The sequence below is a fragment of the Scleropages formosus genome, chromosome 4 (assembly GCF_900964775.1).
Source record: "Scleropages formosus chromosome 4, fSclFor1.1, whole genome shotgun sequence".
In the NCBI taxonomy this organism is placed as follows: domain Eukaryota; kingdom Metazoa; phylum Chordata; class Actinopteri; order Osteoglossiformes; family Osteoglossidae; genus Scleropages; species Scleropages formosus.
The window spans coordinates 364,581-381,257 of record NC_041809.1 but is presented as its reverse complement, the minus strand read 5'-3'; the positions used below and the strand labels follow the sequence as shown (position 1 = coordinate 381,257).

Below are 16,677 nucleotides of genomic sequence, written 5' to 3'. Positions count from 1 at the left end.
TACATTTGTTCAGTCCCCACCTGTTTTCTTTAGACATTTAGTCATAAAATATTGACTAGCATGATGACATTTTAATATGAAATATGTTGTATTTGTGTTTACTACTTTAGATTTGAGGGGGGCGCAGTGACACAACTGGTTTGGCCAGGGCCTGCTCTCTGGTGGGTCTGGGGTTCGTGTCCTGCTCGGGGTGCCTCGCGATGGACTGGCGTCCCATCCTGGGTTTTTCCCCTCCCCTCCAGCCCTGCACCCTGTGTTGCCGCGTTAGGCTCCGGTTTGCCGCGACCCCGCTTGGAACAAGCGGTTTCTGACAGTGAGTGTCGTGTGTGTGTGAACTTTAGATTTGATCACCGCCTAAAATAAGCACTGATTCCCATTAGATGGGACAGAGAGGACAGCACTGGAGACGCTGATGGTGTTCTTGAAACCAACCCGCTGGTGGCACTGCCGGGGAGATGTTGGGTCAAAGGTCACCACCGGAAAGACCCCTCTGCTCAGCGGGATTTCACAGGAGACCGGAACAGCCTTTGACTTGTTATAACAACCCACTCAACTGGCACATGCTGCATCCACAGAAGCGCACTTGGAATTTTCGTCTGGAGTTGGGCTTGTGCGGCCAAGCGACCGTGCGGGTGACTCGCGGAATGCCTGAAGACGGGTGGAAACGTGAATAAAGGACCTCGGAAGTTATGTCCAGCTGATGGCGTGTGCGCTTTTTTTTTGCTGGAAGAGCAATATGAATAAGCGTGGTATGGGTTACCCCTAGTGCTCAGGTGCCGGTTATCACGCACACCCGTGGGAACAACACGGACAACAAACGCCGTGGTAAACTACCACTGAGCAGCACCAGGGGGAGCCCAGAGAAATACGCACTGTGGTATACTTACATGGCAGGGGTAAAGTCCAGGGTAAAACCTTGAAGGCCTTGGAGGCCCCCGGCCGCACACGCACCGTCAACCAGGACGGCTTACTGTACTCTACGCGTACCACAGTAAACGGATGACATGACATGTAGCTGCCGTTTTGTAAAGGAGAGATCCTTCGCCTCTGTAATGGCGAAAGAGATGGAAATGAAACGGCGGTACACAAAGCGTATTGTGAGGTAACGTTGACATTCCACCATCTCCTAACAGGAAAAATCCCGCTTTTTTTTCGTGTCTCGTGGCAATAACATAACGCTATATAAATAATGACATTCCTGTTTTTGCCACGCACGAGGAGGAAGAGTTTCAGATAATTTTAAACTCAACAAAGCAACACAGGTATATTTCCTCCTGGCGCAAAATGCGCATAATAACTGTTAACGAACTCTAAAATGACAGAGAAATACACGAAGAACACCATGTCCCGACGGCACGAGACAGACCGAACTCCACGCCCGCGCTCTCCCATCGCCCTCCTCATTGGTGGAAAACTAGCGTAGTGACGTCATCCAGCCCGGTGCATTCCGGGACTAGTAGTCCACTTGCGACTGGCAACGTTACCGTAACGTTTTCGTGACGTTGGAGCAACGTGATAGCGTGCGCAAGCGGGGGGCCGTTTGTCCATGAAGTCCGTTCGTATCGGGTTCCGAAGAGCGCTCCGGAGCCCCGGGCTCGCCTCGGTTCTGTAGGCGCGCGGTTCAGCGTAGGCGATGGCCCAGAGGAACGGCGGCGCGTCTCACTGGGCGCTGCAGCGGCGCGTCGAGGGGCTCGTGAACAAACACATGGCAGACATGGCCCTGGAGACCCTGCAGCAGCGGCTGTGCACCGTGTCCGGGGACGTCATCGGCCATCTGTCCGAAGAGGGCGCGGGGCGGCCGGACGCGCTGCTGCTGCGGCGCGCGGAGGGCGCGGCCTCGACGTCGGCGTCGGCGACGGCATCGGGGACGCGCGCAGACGCCGAATGCACCTTGGAGGCGGAGTCTCGCTCGGACCCGTACGGCGGCACCTGTGCGGAAAAGTTAGCGTCGGCAGCCTCGTGCTCAGGTGAGCGTCCGAAGCGCGAGAGGAGAGCGGGTGGCGCGCGACAAGCGCGTGCAGCACTGCCGCGGCTAAGCAGAAGAAGGGCCGATTCGGATTCGCGAGTTCGATCATATAAAATGTGTCAACTGGACACAATGTGTGAATGTAGTGGAATCCGTAACAAACACAACGGTGATCGCAATAATAAGTACAATAATAATTAATAACATTGAATGAATGATCACAGCGGGTGATGGAAAGATTTACTTCTTCCTATTTATTTGACACTTTTTTTTTCCAAACAAACCGACTTACACTGTTAATGTTCCTACAATTATCTGTCCATGATTTATACAGCGGGTAGGTCATTTTTATTGGAGCGATTTAGGGTAAGTACCCTGCTCCCGGACGTGGGATTTCACCCTGTGACCTGTGGGCCAAAGGCAGCAGCTCTAAGCGCCGCACTACTATGATCTGCCCCCTGGAAGCAAGAACGAGCACAGTGACGATGACAAGAATGAATGCAGTAAAACACAGTGCTCACGGTAACTGACGCGGTAACGAACGAGCGCCACCCGCCTCTGACTCCGCATTCTTCGGGTTCCCGGTCAGCGAGCAACACGGGCAGCTGTCGCAGCTTTGGGCTCAGAGTGACCCGCGACCCGTGACCCCGTGTCCTTTTGTCACCCCCCCCCCCCCCCCCCCCGCAGAGACGGCGGCTCAGAGGAAGATCATCGCGCTGCTCATGGAGATCAAGGAGGAGCAGCAGCGGCAGTGGGCCGTGCTCAAGGAGCTGCAGGCGCAAATCCAGGGCCCCGTGTGCGACGACGAGGCCGAGGCGCCGGACATCGACCTGCCTCTGCGCTCCATGGAGCAGCTCGATGAGACCGAGAGACACCTGGAGGACGCGGTCGCGCAGAAGAGAATGGTCACTGTTGTCGTCGCCATCGCCTTCCGTCCGACCCTTGAGCGATCGCGTGTCTTAACCGCCTGTGCTCTTCATCGCAGGTGTCCCACCTGTCGCGGATGGGCGGGGCCACCATCGACGACGCCGTGCGCCGTCTCATGCAGGCCGTGCTCTCGTTCGGAGTCGGGTCCGAGCTGAACTGGGTCGGGCGTGGACACAAGAGAAGCTTCCGGAGCACAAGGCTACAGGGCGTCCTCTTCCGTAAGAGCCTCTTTCCTCGCCGCCCTCGTGGCGGCCTGACGTTAGAGCCCCTCGGAGGTCGAAGGGCGGGTGCCGGGACTTGAAGCCGCGGCGCTTTCAGTGTCTGCTGTGAACTCTTGTCTTCAGGCGCCCTCAAGAGGACGCCGGTGGGGAAGGACGCCACCCACCACCAGTTCGCGGACGTCGTGAAGAAGTGGCTGCGCTTCGCCCCCTTCAGGCAGGGGGGCAGCGGGCGCAGGCAGCATTACAAGCCCCCCGTGGAGTTCCTGTGCAGCGAGTGAACGTCACCATCTTCGTCCACGAGAGCAGATGCAAAATGCATCGTCGCTTCTTTCATATTTAACCGCTGTCGCGTAACAGACTGATACGGTTTTTGTTTTCCTCCTCGTTCATGTAACTCCCTGCTGTTGCTCATTAAATCTGTCCAACCGAAGTGCGGCTTGTGCCTCCAATTTGCGCTGTAAGGAGACGCCTCTCGGCGAGGCTCGAAAACGCGGACGGGGAGGGAGAGCGGCTGCCTGTTCCGGCGCGGACGGGACACGCGAGCCGAAAGCTGTTCCTCCGGAAAGCAACGAATGATGCCGGTGAAAGGCGCCGGAGCGTTCGGTGTCGCGCTTTTACCGGAAACGCGGGAAAGCGGTGCCGAACAGAACCATTGCAAAGGCTGCAACCCAAATGCACCTTTTCAAGTTTGTTCACGTTTAGCTCTTCGTTTCCATTGTTTGCCTCGTTGGCGCAGCGGTTACCGTTAAACCGTCGCCTGGTCGTCTGAGGGTTCCTGGTTCCGGTCCCTCTCGCCGCGGTGGTTCCCCCGTGGAAGTACTTACTCTGAGCGGACGGTAAAAAGGAGCCTCGTGCACTAGCTGGTCGCGCTGCGCGAGGGAACCGGCTGAACGGAGGAAGCTACTCATTGATACAGGGTGACTTACGGTGCGACCTTTGTACGCTCGAGCTACTTACCCCGATTTACCCCGCTGTATCGCTTCAGGGAAGTACAGTACCGCGATCAAGGGAACTGCAGCAGCGGCGGAACCCTGGCTGAGAGTCACGGTGACCACAGAGCGGAGCAGAATGCAGCAGGTGCCCAGGGCTCACATGGAGCACAGCAAAACACACGCACGTGTGTGTGACGATGCTTTGTCGTGGCCGTTCATCTCTCTCTCTCTCACCCCCCCCCCAACGTGTAAATGAACATCAAAGAGTGCCTCCGATATAGGCCGTACCAATTATAGTACTGTGTGTGTGTGTGTGTTCTGAACTCTGGTTCTTATAAATAATGAATCTTCACATTGCTGACAAACAAACAAAGTGGATACAGAAGAGAAAGGAGCCGCTACAGTTTACACGTGTGCTCGCTACCGGCGTGTACCACAAGCGCGTTTGTGGCTCGGTGTGTCCGGTCCCGGGTACGAGCGCTGCTCGGCGCGACCTCGGCTCCGTACGGGCGACGCCCCGTGGCAGCGCCGCGCCGTAAAGTCCCCGACCCCGCGAGTGCGGCTGTGGGGGCGCTTCCTGTCCGGCAGCTCCTCGCGCTCTTTAACACATCCGGAACGTGCGTTTTGCCGCTGTGAAATGTGGCTTCGGGAGGCGCTGCTGCGAGGCTGCCGTGGTTGGTGGCTCTTGGCGAAGATGGACACGCGTCACGAGCAGGAAAGTTTTTTTTTGCCCGTTTTCTAATAACTTGACAAAAAATAATCATTTCTCCCTTTGCTGGTTTTAAGGTACCTCTTCGCTCCAATGTGCTCCGGATGCGGAGAGCGATGGCAAAGAGCCTCTACTAGCAGCTGTCGGTCTCATTTATTCCCCTGAACGCAGCGCGGCCGGAGTGTGTGTGTGTGTGTGTGTGTGGAGGGGGGCTGCGGAGTCGCACCGCTTTGTGCTGCTCATCTGCCCATCTTGCGTCGGCTGCATGTTCGCCTGCGCAGCCGAGCACTTCCTGAAGCGCCGCTCTGCGGTCGCTGCGGCTCGAGGTCCAGCAGCTCCCAGCTGTGACGCCACAAAAGGTGTGAAAACCGGCTCCTTAACCGCACTCGGTTCTCTGTGAGCACCGACTGCTTCGATAAGTCGCGCTCGGCGTGTCCTCCGTGTCCCGACGGGGCATTCCCACACGTCCGCGCTGCGGACCCCGGCGGCTGGGTGGCCGTCGCTGTGAGGCGGCGGCGTCCTGGAGTCGACCCCCTCCCCCGCCTCCTCAGGTTTCGCTCCTGGTTCCACGGAGCAGGAAGCGCGCGGTGGTTGAGATGTTAGCTCAAGGCAGTGCTGTGGCTGGAAGGACCTGTTCCCCGACGTCTCAATGCGGTCCAGCGGGTTTCTTCTGCGTTCCGTGGGAATGAGCTTCGCGGGGACCGGCGTACAAAGGGCTGCTTGTTTGTCGCTTCCGCCGCCGCGGTCCAGGTCGGGCGCGAATGGTTCCGAGCCCACGGGGACCGGGGTGAGACCATCCGGGGATTCGGCTCCGTCTCTCTCTCTGCTCTCCATCTTCTCCTCTTCGCTCCGAGCTCGAGAAAAGGCCCTCGTTCAGGAATTGAGAAAGTGAACGTCCACCGGTCGGTGCAGGACAGCGCTGTGATGGTGACGCGGTCACTGTGGGAACCACAAGAGTCCCCACCCCCATCGCTGTCTCTCTGTCCTGTGTGTCACAGGGATGGAGGCCCCTAACGTCCAGCAGGTGGAGCAGTAGTGAACCCTGTGAGCTCAGAGACGGGTCTCTGGGCGAAGAGGTGCTCTTTCCCACGGGGACGTCCTACAATGCGGTCCGGCCGAAGCGCTCGCGTGTGACCGGCGCCGAAGGACAACGGTGATGCAGAGACAGTCGGTGGGGGACAGCGCGCCTCTCGGCACGTCGACCGAAACGTGCGCGTTGAGCAGGAACGGGAGTTTGTTCGAGGTACAAAGACCGAGCGCCTGACGTCTGTCCATTTGCGCGTCTCTCCGTCTCCGCTTCCGTCTCTCAGCCTGTTTCTCTGTCCGTCTCTCACCGAAGTGTCCTCTGCGCTCGTTCTCGAACCCTTCCCAGTCCTCACTCGCTACCACACTTGTGTACCACGTTACTCCATTACTTGTACTCAGTTCGACTTTTCAAAGTAGATTTTGGCTTCAAACCTTCAACGTTTCTCGGCGACTAAAGCGCACTTTTGCTCCCTCACGCTTCCGTCACTCCTCTCAGAACTTCTCACTTTCCTCTGTTCACCTTCTCTCCGCAGCTCCGTTCAGGGGGAGAAATTCACTCTGTTTGTGCTGTTTTCCACTCTACTCTGCCCGGCGCCACTTACCGCTCTTCACCCATTCAGAGCTACGCACGGGCTATTTATAGCGGAGCACAGCAGGGTGAAGCTGCTGCGCAAAGGTGAAACCACAGTGGCAGGAACAGGATTTGAAGCGACACCCTTCGCGTCTCCATCCGTGTTTCCGTTGCGGAGAGTCAGGGCTGCGGAAGTGCGGTGCGCTGACTTGTAGCCTCAAGGTTGCGGGTGTTCATCCCGTTCGTGACGCTGCCGCCGCCCTGCCCGCGGGGTGCGTGGGGACGCCGCGGCGCGAACGTGAGGGCGAACGGCTGTATCGCGCCGCGGAGGAAGAGTTCGGCTCAACGGCAGGCGAGCGATTTGGACGTCGGTAAACGTGCAAGCGCGGGCGGGAGAGAGGAGTGCCGATCAACGCCCGGCAACCCGCACCTGTCAATCGCAGCACGCCTGCGAACCGTAGAAAGCTGTCGGGCTCATCCTGCGTCCAGCGGGTCGCCGGCACCCCGCCTTCGTGTCCCCTGCTCATGGCGTCCGCCTCGCTGGACAGCGGTCCTCCGGCGGACTCCGAACCCGGCGGCCGAACGCACGGTCTGGTCACGCGCTAGCATTCTACTCTGTTCTGCTCGAATGTTCCTCACATGGTTTTTCAGGCAGTGGGCAGCGTAGTGATTAGAGGTACTGCTCTTTGCTCAAAGGACCCAGGTTCGAGTCCCACCTCCAGCTGCGGTACCCATGATCAAGGTTCTTACCCTGAACCGATAGAGGAAAAATGAGCCTGCTGCGTGTATGAATGAGTAAATCAGTGTAACCAGAGCAGTGGACAAACTCTCAACGCTGTAAGTTGCCTTTGACAGAAGGCGTCAACTAAGTAACGGTTGATAAGAACGTGTCACGCGGAACCGAGGACGCGGGGACGGCTGGACCCGAGCGCGGGATCGTTCGGCAGGAGCCGAGGGGCCGGCCGAGCGCTCGGCGGCGGGGACGGGCGAAGAGTCGCTCGGCTGGCGGTTAGAGCGGGAGCGAGGATCCATGAACGTAGCCAGGAGTCGAGGCGAATGGTCAAGAGCCGGGGAACGAAGAACCCCGTTGAAGACTGAAGGAGGGCGAGACGTAAGCGCAAAGGGGATGGGATCTCAGTGAGATTCGGCAGGAGCGAAGGGGCCGAGGAGGGTCTTTTAAAGGACACAGCTTTGATTATCATCTGTTGCTCGATCTGCGTCAGGTGCTGTCGACCGTGGTGCGGGCGTGGACGTGACAGAACCAAACCGCGAATAAGTACCAGAGTGTGGACTTGAAAGAGATCTCACACACACACACACACACACACACAATGCCTACAACCGCTTGTCCCGCATCCCCACCCGTTCCACAGCGTGGCTTTGGAGCTCACATACAGGAGCTCGGCAGCTCCATCCACAGCTGGATGGGCAGCCGCTGGACGTGGAGCATGAGGGAGAGACGGTCGGTCACACGAGTGGCAGCTTGACCACGGGATGGGCGCGGTCGCCATGCGGCTCCGTTCGATGCGCTACTGTTCACACGCGACACTTTGAGCCGCTGTTTCGGTGGACGCCGTCTGATTCCGTAGGGGTTCGCTTAGGAACGGCCCAGGAAAGTGTAGCGGTCAAACAGCGGTCACTGACCTTAACTCTGTAGAGCCCAGCTCAGCACTGCGAGCATCTGTCTGTCTGTCTGTCTGTCTGTCTTTGAGCTCCGTCCTCATTCCTGCTACTCGGAGGCACACAATCTGTCTCTCCGTCCCCTTCAGCTCATTGACAGGTTGAACTTGGAGGTTCAAGACCTGAAGCAGGAGATGGTTCAGATGAACCAACCATTCGACAGCACGTCAACCCAAGTGCTTCCGCAGGGGTGAGTTCTTCATACGGGGCGAGAGCCCAGCGCAGAGGGTGCAGGGTACAGCAGCGCACGCCGCGCTCCGTTATTCGCGCCGCAGTACAGCTGTGTGACAGCAGGGGGCGACACCGCCCCACATTCTTATCGCCCCAGCGTCGTTTGGTGGCGCTGACATGACGTCATTGATCGGGCACTTTTCGCCAGAGCGACTGACGGTGTCGAGCTACCTGCAGCCATTTACCCATTTGCACAGCTGGGTCATTTTACTGGAGCAACTTAGAGTTAGTACCTTGCTCAAGGCCACTACAGCTGGAGGTGGGACTTAAACCTGCGAACTTTGGGTCCAAAGGGAGTAGCTGTAGCCACTACGCTTCCAGCTGTCTTTACAGGAGAGTGTCAGCACCGAATGTGCGTGTGTGTGTGTGTGTGTGTGTGTGTGTGTGTGAGTGAGTGACCCCTGCTCACTGTCTGCTTCTCCACATCTGCCCCCATGCACCTCTGCAGCTTGCATGAGGAGCCCAGGGGGGTCCTCCAAGCAGCCCCCCCCACGCCGATCTGCAGCCTTGGCTTTCACGTGCTGCCCCCCCACACGAACGTGCTGGAGAAGCTGACGCGGACACAGTCGGTGTGGCTGCAGCTGAGTCTCGGCGATGAGGAAGCCACCCGCATCCTGCAGGCCCAGCCGCCGGGGGTGAGCGCGGGCACGGCCCCGGTTCGGGTTCCGCTCCTGTTGACCGAAGGGGTTCGAGGAGGCTCGTCCGGGGTGCCAGCGACGAGGGATGAGTCGGGGGAGGGAAGGGGTCAGTGGTGGAGCAGGAGACTCTGGGAAGCCGAACGTGGGACTCGCCGATTAAAGAGCTCTTAGGTGAACCTCTGTTGTACTGGCGCCATGCAACATCACGTACAAAGGAATGTCCCGTCTCAGCACACTTGTGGCATAGAAAATCCCCTGTGCGTGTGCGTGCGTGCGTCTCAGTGCAGATTGGACGCCAAACTCTCCCTGTTTCTGCTACCAGACGTTCATGGTGAGGAGCTCCAGGAAGCTGATGAAGAAGGTGGTCTCCCTGCGCATGGAGGACGCCGCCCAGGAGCCCGTCCAGGACTTCCCTGTGCAGGAGACTAAGAACAGTACGATTCAGTTTCTTTGGTCGCCGCTCTCGCACCTGGGGCCCTGGGGGGTGGCCCTGCTTTCGACGTCACACCACTACGCCCACGAGCCTCACCTGCCTCGCAGGTGTCACATCCGGCAGAGGAGATCAGAGCCCCAGCGAGGTCCGATCCTGGAATTTGCTCGAGATTAATATCCGCGTTGATACAGACGTCATCTGGGTTGATGTGAACCCGAATGGGGGCTTTTCACGCCCAGGAAGCAGTTTTACTGTGGTAAACGGGAGGAGACAAGACGGACGGAGTCCAGCCATAGGTCAGCCTGCAGCCGCAGGGACCTCCTCCTGTTGTCCACGTGACTTCCGGTCACTTTACTAAAGACGCAGAGTGAGAAAAGGAAATGAAAAACAAAGGTCATGTTTGCAGACGGTGATGCACTGAATAAATGAGCCAAGAGGCAACTGAGGAGAGGAAAAGAAAAGCTCACGACCGGCGGCTGCGTCACCGTTCTGCCTCGTTACTCTGGGCCTGTGTGGGAGGGACTAGAAAGTACAGCTCAGCTGATACGGAACTGCTGGTGTAGAGTGGGGTATTGAGGGTGGGGGGTGGGGGGTGTGGGGGGGCTCCCTTTTCTACCCTCACACCGGTCAATCCGCACGTTCCCTGACCCACCCTCTCCTTCCTGCAGCCTTTTCTCTGGAGGGTTCTGCCATCGTCTTCGACGACCTGGTCCACATGGTGGCGTTCTACTGCGCCAGCAGGTGAGGGGGTCTGGCGGGGGACCGCGTCCGTTTCCTGTGAGTAACCGGTCGCAGCTCAGAGCCCCCTCTGGAGACCGCAGAGAGAGGCCACTTCTTACCTCAGAGCCTGCAGACACTTTACGGTAAAACACGCTTCGCTGGCTCCCTTGTGGCCACCAGCACGGGCCAAGTCAGCAGAGCGTGAGGCTGCGTTGAGTTTGCACACCGCGTTCCAGCTGAACGGAACGCTCCTCAGCGCTCTCCTATTCCTGCACCGCAAGTCGACCGCAGAGACAAAGAAAGTTTACCAAAAGGAAGAAAAACTGTTTGTTCTCGGCTGGGACTCGTAGTCTGAGAGGAGGAGCAGAGGAAGCACCGTGGTGGAGCAGCAGGTAGCACTGGTGATTCACTGCCCCCCCCCCGCTGCGGTCGGTATGGAAGTGGGTTCGATTCCCCGTTCAGTCTGCGTGGAGTTTACATGTTTGCGTGAGTCTCCTCCCACGGTCCTGGTGTGTGTGTTCTGGAAGGTTGATACACAGCTGTATCACGTGCAGTTCTTGGAAAAACACATTAACAGAATGAGGTGGTTGGGGGCAGTTTTGGAATCCTATCCTTCTTACCGCGTATGAGAGGACCGTGACCGCAACCCCACTGTGACCATCCTCTCATTGTCCCTCAGAGACCTTCTGCCCTTCACCCTGCGCCTCCCAGAGGGCATCGCTGCTGCCAGGACCAGTGCTGACCTGCAGGTGGCGGCCAAGCTTGGGGCAGGTGAGCACCTCAGCACCTGCTCAGCCCTTTACCTGGAGCCCTTTCCTTGGGGGGGTCTGCGGACGGGGGTCTCCTAGGTCCTCTCGCCGTCCGTGCACCGCTCCGCAGGGGGACGAGCGGAGGGAAACGGCGTCACTGAGGTTCCTCGTGCGGCGGAAGGTCGGAGCGAAATCTACCGAACAGGTTTGGGGGGAATCCGCCCGCTGGCCGCGCCGTCGCTGTCTGAATCTCGTGTTCACATGGTTTACATTTTTACGCAGTATTGTGTGTCGCTTTGTACGGGAACACATCTTGATTACTGTCCAGCTGCATCACCTGTCCTGCTGCATTACCTGTCCAGCTGTACCACCTGTCCTGCTGTCTCACCTGTCCCAGTGTTTAACCTGCCCAGCTGCATCACCTGTCCTGTCCTGCTATCTCACCTGTCCCAGTGTTTAACCTGTCCCCTGTCCTGCTGCATTACCTATCCAGCTGTATCACCTGTCCCAGGGTTTAATCTGTCCCACTGTATCACCTGTCCCCGGTCCTGCTGTATCATCTGTCCCGCTGCACACGAGCTCCAGCCGAGGGTATAGAACTCGGTGAGACCTGGTGTCCAACCGAAGAGATGTGAGATCAGATTTCTGGTGAAATAGGGTGGAAGGTACTGGCATTACCTGATGTTTCCTTCCAGACAGTGATATCATTTCAGCGGACACATCATACCTGCTTTCTGCTGCAAGAATTCTCAGAATGTCGCTATCTGCAGGCCCTGTAGCGCCTCGGAGGTGTGTAGGGGAGCCTTCTGAAGAGCCGCCAGAGTTACTGACAGTCGTGTCAACGGGCTGCATGCGGGAAACTCCTCCAGTTTTTCCTGGGGAAAATTTCTGAGAAAGTTCTGGGGGCGGAGCTAAGGGAAGGGGAGGGGCCAATGATGGAGGAGCTCTAGACCCGCCCCCTCAAAGCTGCTATATCAGTCATCCCGGTCCCTGTGGCTCTGCCACCACTCTGACAGCTGAGACTCCAGCAGCGCGGCACCTTCGATCGGCCTCACGGCAGCAGTACGGCTCGCGACCCGCTGTGCTTCCCAGCTCTTTATTGCAGCACGTAGGTGACGCCCGTCTGAGACAGGAAACGTGGAGCGTCTGACAGCTGTGAGCCTTCGCCTTTACCGTTTACACGTAACTTTGTGCGTGACCGACGTCGGGTGAGCTATGTTCAAAAACGCACAAGATTTCGCGTGATGCTCTGCCCATCGGGGGGGGGTTCGAAACCCTCTCACGTTCTGCTCATGTGCGGTAGCCTCTTGCTCCACTAACCCTTCTGCTCTTCTGCTCCAGGATTCTGGGACTCCGCTCTCTGCAACCCAGGGGCCCCGACCGGAGACGCTTCCCAGCAGGACCGGCAGACACCCGCGGACCCCCTGCGCCCGGCGCTCTGCTTTCCGCACCTCCAGCCCCCAGGCAGCCGCCCCTCCGCAGCCCGACTCGGCGCAACGCCCTCTTCGCGGTCGCTTCCCAGCCGTCTGCCACCCGAGCGCGGCAGGATGCCGGAGATGGTGTACTGGATCCGCAAGGCGCCCGACTCGGGGGCCCCCGCTCCCGGCGCCGCCGCCTTGGACCCCCTCACGCCTCCGACGGGCCGCAGGGGGCAGCTCAGCTGCCAGGTGTCCGTGGAGAGCCGCATAGTGAAGGCGATGCTCGAACGCTGCCAGACGAAGTTCCGCAGCGTCTCCTGTCCAGAAGAGGGCAGCAGCGGCGCCCCTTACGCAGCCCTGGAGGAGACGGGGCAACTGAGCGAGTCAGACCAGCGGCTCAGCGACGTCAGCATGTCCACCTCGTCCTCCAGCTCGGTGGACTTCCTGTGCAACTACACCAAGCAGAGCAGGGCGTTTGGGGACAGCAGCGTGGAGGACGAGGAGGACGAGGTGGAGAACGAGGAGGATGACGATGACGACGAGGAGGAGGACGACTACCCCATCAGGATGGAGAAGCTCAAGGCCAAGAAGCGCCGGAACGCGGGACCCCCGATGCTGTCCCTGTCCCTGCGGGGGCCCCTGCGCAGGATGAGCGGCGCCCTCGACTCGCTGATGGCCCCCGAGCGGCGCGCTGTGCGCCGGGTCCAGCGTCTCGCACGCGACAGGACCTCCTACTTCGGCTGCCTGGTGCAGGACTACGTGAGCTTCGTGCAAGAGGAGCACAGGTGCCACTCGTCCAGCCTGGACCTGCTGCAGACGCTGCGCCAGTTCCTCACGCAGACCAAGGCCTACCTGGCCCAGAGCTCCGAGCTGGAGCCGCCCATCCGCTCGCTCGTCCCGGAGAAGCACATCGGTGAGGCGCCCGTCGGTTCGAGTGGGGGGGGGGGAGGGGGCCTCGCTCGGGCTCGTTTCCCCGCCTCCGTTCCTTCCCTTCTGTTCATCGTGGTGGGCCTGGATTCATACGGATGGGCTTAGGGTTGGGGCTTACGGTTCGAGGGTTAGGGGTTCGAGGTTACGGTTAGGGTTAGGCAAACACAGAGCCAAGTCCAAGCATGCTGCACACATGTTGTTTGTTGTGCGCACAGACTTCCGTGAACTTGCTGCCCTCCCCCACAAACACACACACACACACACACACACACCCTAACCTCACTGATGGTCAGTGGATGTTGTGTCATGAGTAAAAAAAAGAATATCTTTCATAATTGGTTCGGTTCTTTCCGTGCGCGTGTGTGTGCGCGCTCCTCACCGTTTCTCAGCTGCTCTAGTGCTGTCAAAGTGTGTGAAGATGGGCTGAACACACACTCTTCCTCAAAAGTATGAAAAAAGAATCCTGAGTCATGCAATAATTTCCTTTCTGGAGGCGACTGGGTTGCTGTGTGAGCTGCGGTGTGTGTGTGTGTGTGTGTGTGTGTGTGTGTGTGTGTGTGGGGAGGAGTGTCTCTGCTCCACATGTACCTCGTTCCAAGAGCATTTGCAGGGTATTGTGGGTGATGGGTCCCGTGTCCTGCTGCTGCCCGTGCCCCCCCTCGACAGACCAATCGGGGGCCTTGCGCTGTTGTGCGGAGGTGTGTTTTCCCGCACGCTGCACCGCGGTGACAGGGTTCTGCCGGAGGGACGGGCTGCTGCAGAGCCGGTCCAACCGGCTCAGTTGTGACGGGAAAGCGCTCGCCGTGTGACACGCTGGCCCCGAGATACATTTTATACACGAGGAAACGAAGCCTGTTTACCACAGCGTCGGGTAACAGAAGGGCAGCTTTCCTGGCAGCATCGCCCTCGCCAGCACGGAAGCTTCGGAGGGGTGGGGGGGGGGGGGGGATCCTATACAGCATCATACAGCTCAGAGTAAACAAAAGTGGATCTACAAACACAGGACTATGGACACACAGCTTGTGTGTGTGTGTGTGTGTGTGACACCACCACGTTGCTGGTTCATATCCCTCCAGTAGCTCCTATGGGAGTGACATTCGAACAAAAAACACCAAGATAATCACAGCAGATGGTGTTGGACTTGATGTCAGGAGCCCGGGAGAGAAGTGGCTCAAAGGGATGGGTTCGAGACCCTTCTTCAGTGTGGCAGGGATCCAGCAGCTCTGAGGGATGCGGAAAACTCATTCCTCCACACTGGGGACAGAACTCAGAACGTTTGGACTCTTGTGAGTGGGAGCGCGAGCAGTGGGAGGTGGAGGAGCTCAGCGCTCCTGTGGGGACCGATCAGCTCCTGTCGGTGCTGCATTAGAATGATCAAAGGTTGTAACGTGAACACACACAGCTCATGCCATCTCGCTCTCTCTCGCTCTCTCTCTCTCTCTCTCTCTCTCTCTCTCTCTCACACGCACACACAGACCCCGTGCTGGAGAAGGCTATGCACAAGTGTGTGCTGAAACCGCTGAAGGGCACCGTGCTGACGGCTCTGCAGGAGTTCCAGGAGAAGAGCGGCGAGTGGCAGCAGCTAAAGGCAAACCTGGTCCAGGCCAAGAGCAAAACCCCCCAGGAACTGGGCGCGGACCCTGCGGCGGCGGCACCCGACCCCGTGACCGTGGAAAAGATCCGGCACAAGTTCCACACCATGTTCAAGATGTACTCGCCGGAGAAGAAGGTGTCCATCCTGCTGCAGATCTGCAAGATCATCTACACCATCATGGAGGGCAGCTCAGGTAGGCGACGGTGCGTCGACGCCTCGCAGCGTGCACACGCCGTCCGTGCGATGAAGGCGCTAAGCCCCCTGTGCTCGTTGCAGTGGGCGAGCGAGGCGCCGACGACTTCCTGCCCATGCTCACCTACGTGTTGGCGCAGTGTGACCTGCCCCAGCTGGACCTCGAGATCCAGTACATGATGGAGCTGCTGGACCCGTCGCAGCTGCAAGGCGAAGGTACCGAGTGCCGTCGTCCCGGTCAGGTGTCCGCGCGTCCAGCCGGAGCCGAGAGCCGGCCGGTCGCGTGACCCCCCCCCGTGTCTCACCAGGCGGCTACTACCTGACCAGCGCCTACGCCGCCATGTCTCTGATCCGGAGCATCCAGGAGGAGCAGGCGGAGCAGGTGCTTCGCTCACAGACACGGGACACGCTGAAGCAGTGGCACCGGCGCCGCACGGCCCAGCGCAGCACCCCCGTCATCGAGGACCTGCAGGTAAGGGGTTCGGGTCCCCGGGCACCTGGGGCGCCTCTGCGAAAGACACACGGGAAGCGCGCACACGTACAAACGCTTGTTTATTTACTCACGTATTTACCCTCGGAGCTCAGGGGGGCTGTAAGGAGCAGCCGAGCAAAGCGGCACACGCGTGAAAGGACCGCAGACCATGTGCGTGTGTGTCTGTGTGTAGAACTACCTGCGGGTGGCGCTCCAGGACCCCGACTGCAGCTGCACGGCGAAAACGCTGCAGGTACCGCCCTTCTGCACCACGCGGGACGTGTGCCAGCTGTGTGCCAGCAAGTTCCAGGTGCGAGACCCCGAGAGCCACGCCCTCTTCCTGCTGACGGAGGGCGGCGCCCAGCAGCTCGAACCCGACACGCTGCCCCAGATGATCAAAGCGGAAATACACAGCCACCCCGACGTGCTGCCTTTCCACTTTGTGTACCGGCCCCTCGACAACCTCAACCTGCGAGAGTGACCCCGCTCGGGGGGTGGGGGGGGCTCCCTCGGTGTGCGTTTCACCTCTTTGACCTGCTGTGACGAATGCATTCTGGGAGCTTTTCGCTGGAGAACTTGCGCCTCTGGCTCCTGGAGAACGAGGAAGATTCTCAGCTGTGTTACGTGTGGACAGTAAAAGCAGAGTAAACACCGGTGTCTTACCGCGGTGCGTGGACGCCCAGCCACGGCGGCGCCCTTGTCTGACAGGCTGCCGGGCCGCGCGTGTCGAAGAGGAACACGTTGCCCTCCGTTTGCCGGCAGGGCTCCGGGGCGTCACTGCGCAGCTCAGCGGACGTCCACTTGTAGGGTCTCCGGTGACGGCGCTCTGGACTCCAGCTCAGTCCTCGTCCCTCATCGGGGCTTTTAGTCGCCCAAAAGAAGATGATTTTATTTACTGCTGCGGACGTCGCGTGTTTGACAGATGACACGGGCACAGTTCCGTGTGCTAAATGAATGAAGGAAGGGAAATGGACATGTCCACGCTGCCTCCTCATTGGTCCACAGCGGAAGGGGGACGGGGTGTCTCCGACACACTCTGCTTGCGTGGCACTGGAACACTAACGACTGTAAATGTGCAGGTATTACTCTTGTTATTGTGACTTATTATGTTCGGTGAACCATGTTTCGTTCCCTAATAAAATAGTGTTCGTTTTTGGAATTTATGCTTCAGGTCTTTTTTCTTTGCACCCCTGAGTGTGCGTTCCCTCGAACCCTAGACGTGCCGCGTTACCGCGTGCGAAAACGGCGCGGTCTGTCGCTCGCTCCCT

At 58.9% G+C, this 16,677-nt stretch overlaps 2 protein-coding genes across 3 annotated transcripts; both read left to right on the top strand.

Annotated features, from left to right (window-relative positions):
- The first annotated feature begins 1,384 nt into the window (after positions 1 to 1,384).
- On the top strand, positions 1,385 to 3,544 carry LOC114910422 (uncharacterized). The gene is made up of 4 exons (XM_029251133.1): positions 1,385 to 1,967; positions 2,654 to 2,871; positions 2,952 to 3,111; positions 3,238 to 3,544. The coding sequence occupies exons 1-4, from the start codon at positions 1,634 to 1,636 to the stop codon at positions 3,390 to 3,392; spliced, it is 867 nt and encodes a 288-aa protein (XP_029106966.1). The 5' UTR covers positions 1,385 to 1,633; the 3' UTR covers positions 3,393 to 3,544.
- Positions 3,545 to 3,632: 88 nt separating this feature from the next.
- Positions 3,633 to 16,568, top strand: rin2a (Ras and Rab interactor 2a). 2 transcript variants are annotated; one of them, XM_029251131.1, is made up of 11 exons: positions 3,633 to 5,998; positions 8,122 to 8,222; positions 8,712 to 8,898; positions 9,224 to 9,335; positions 10,003 to 10,075; positions 10,734 to 10,825; positions 12,145 to 13,134; positions 14,627 to 14,938; positions 15,022 to 15,153; positions 15,246 to 15,409; positions 15,603 to 16,568. In XM_029251131.1, the coding sequence occupies exons 1-11, from the start codon at positions 5,912 to 5,914 to the stop codon at positions 15,888 to 15,890; spliced, it is 2,538 nt and encodes an 845-aa protein (XP_029106964.1). In that variant the 5' UTR covers positions 3,633 to 5,911; the 3' UTR covers positions 15,891 to 16,568. The 2 variants fall into 2 exon arrangements, with proteins under 2 accessions (XP_029106964.1, XP_029106965.1); XM_029251132.1 differs by lacking the exon at positions 8,122 to 8,222 and having other exon boundaries at positions 5,945 to 5,998.
- Positions 16,569 to 16,677: the final 109 nt, after the last annotated feature.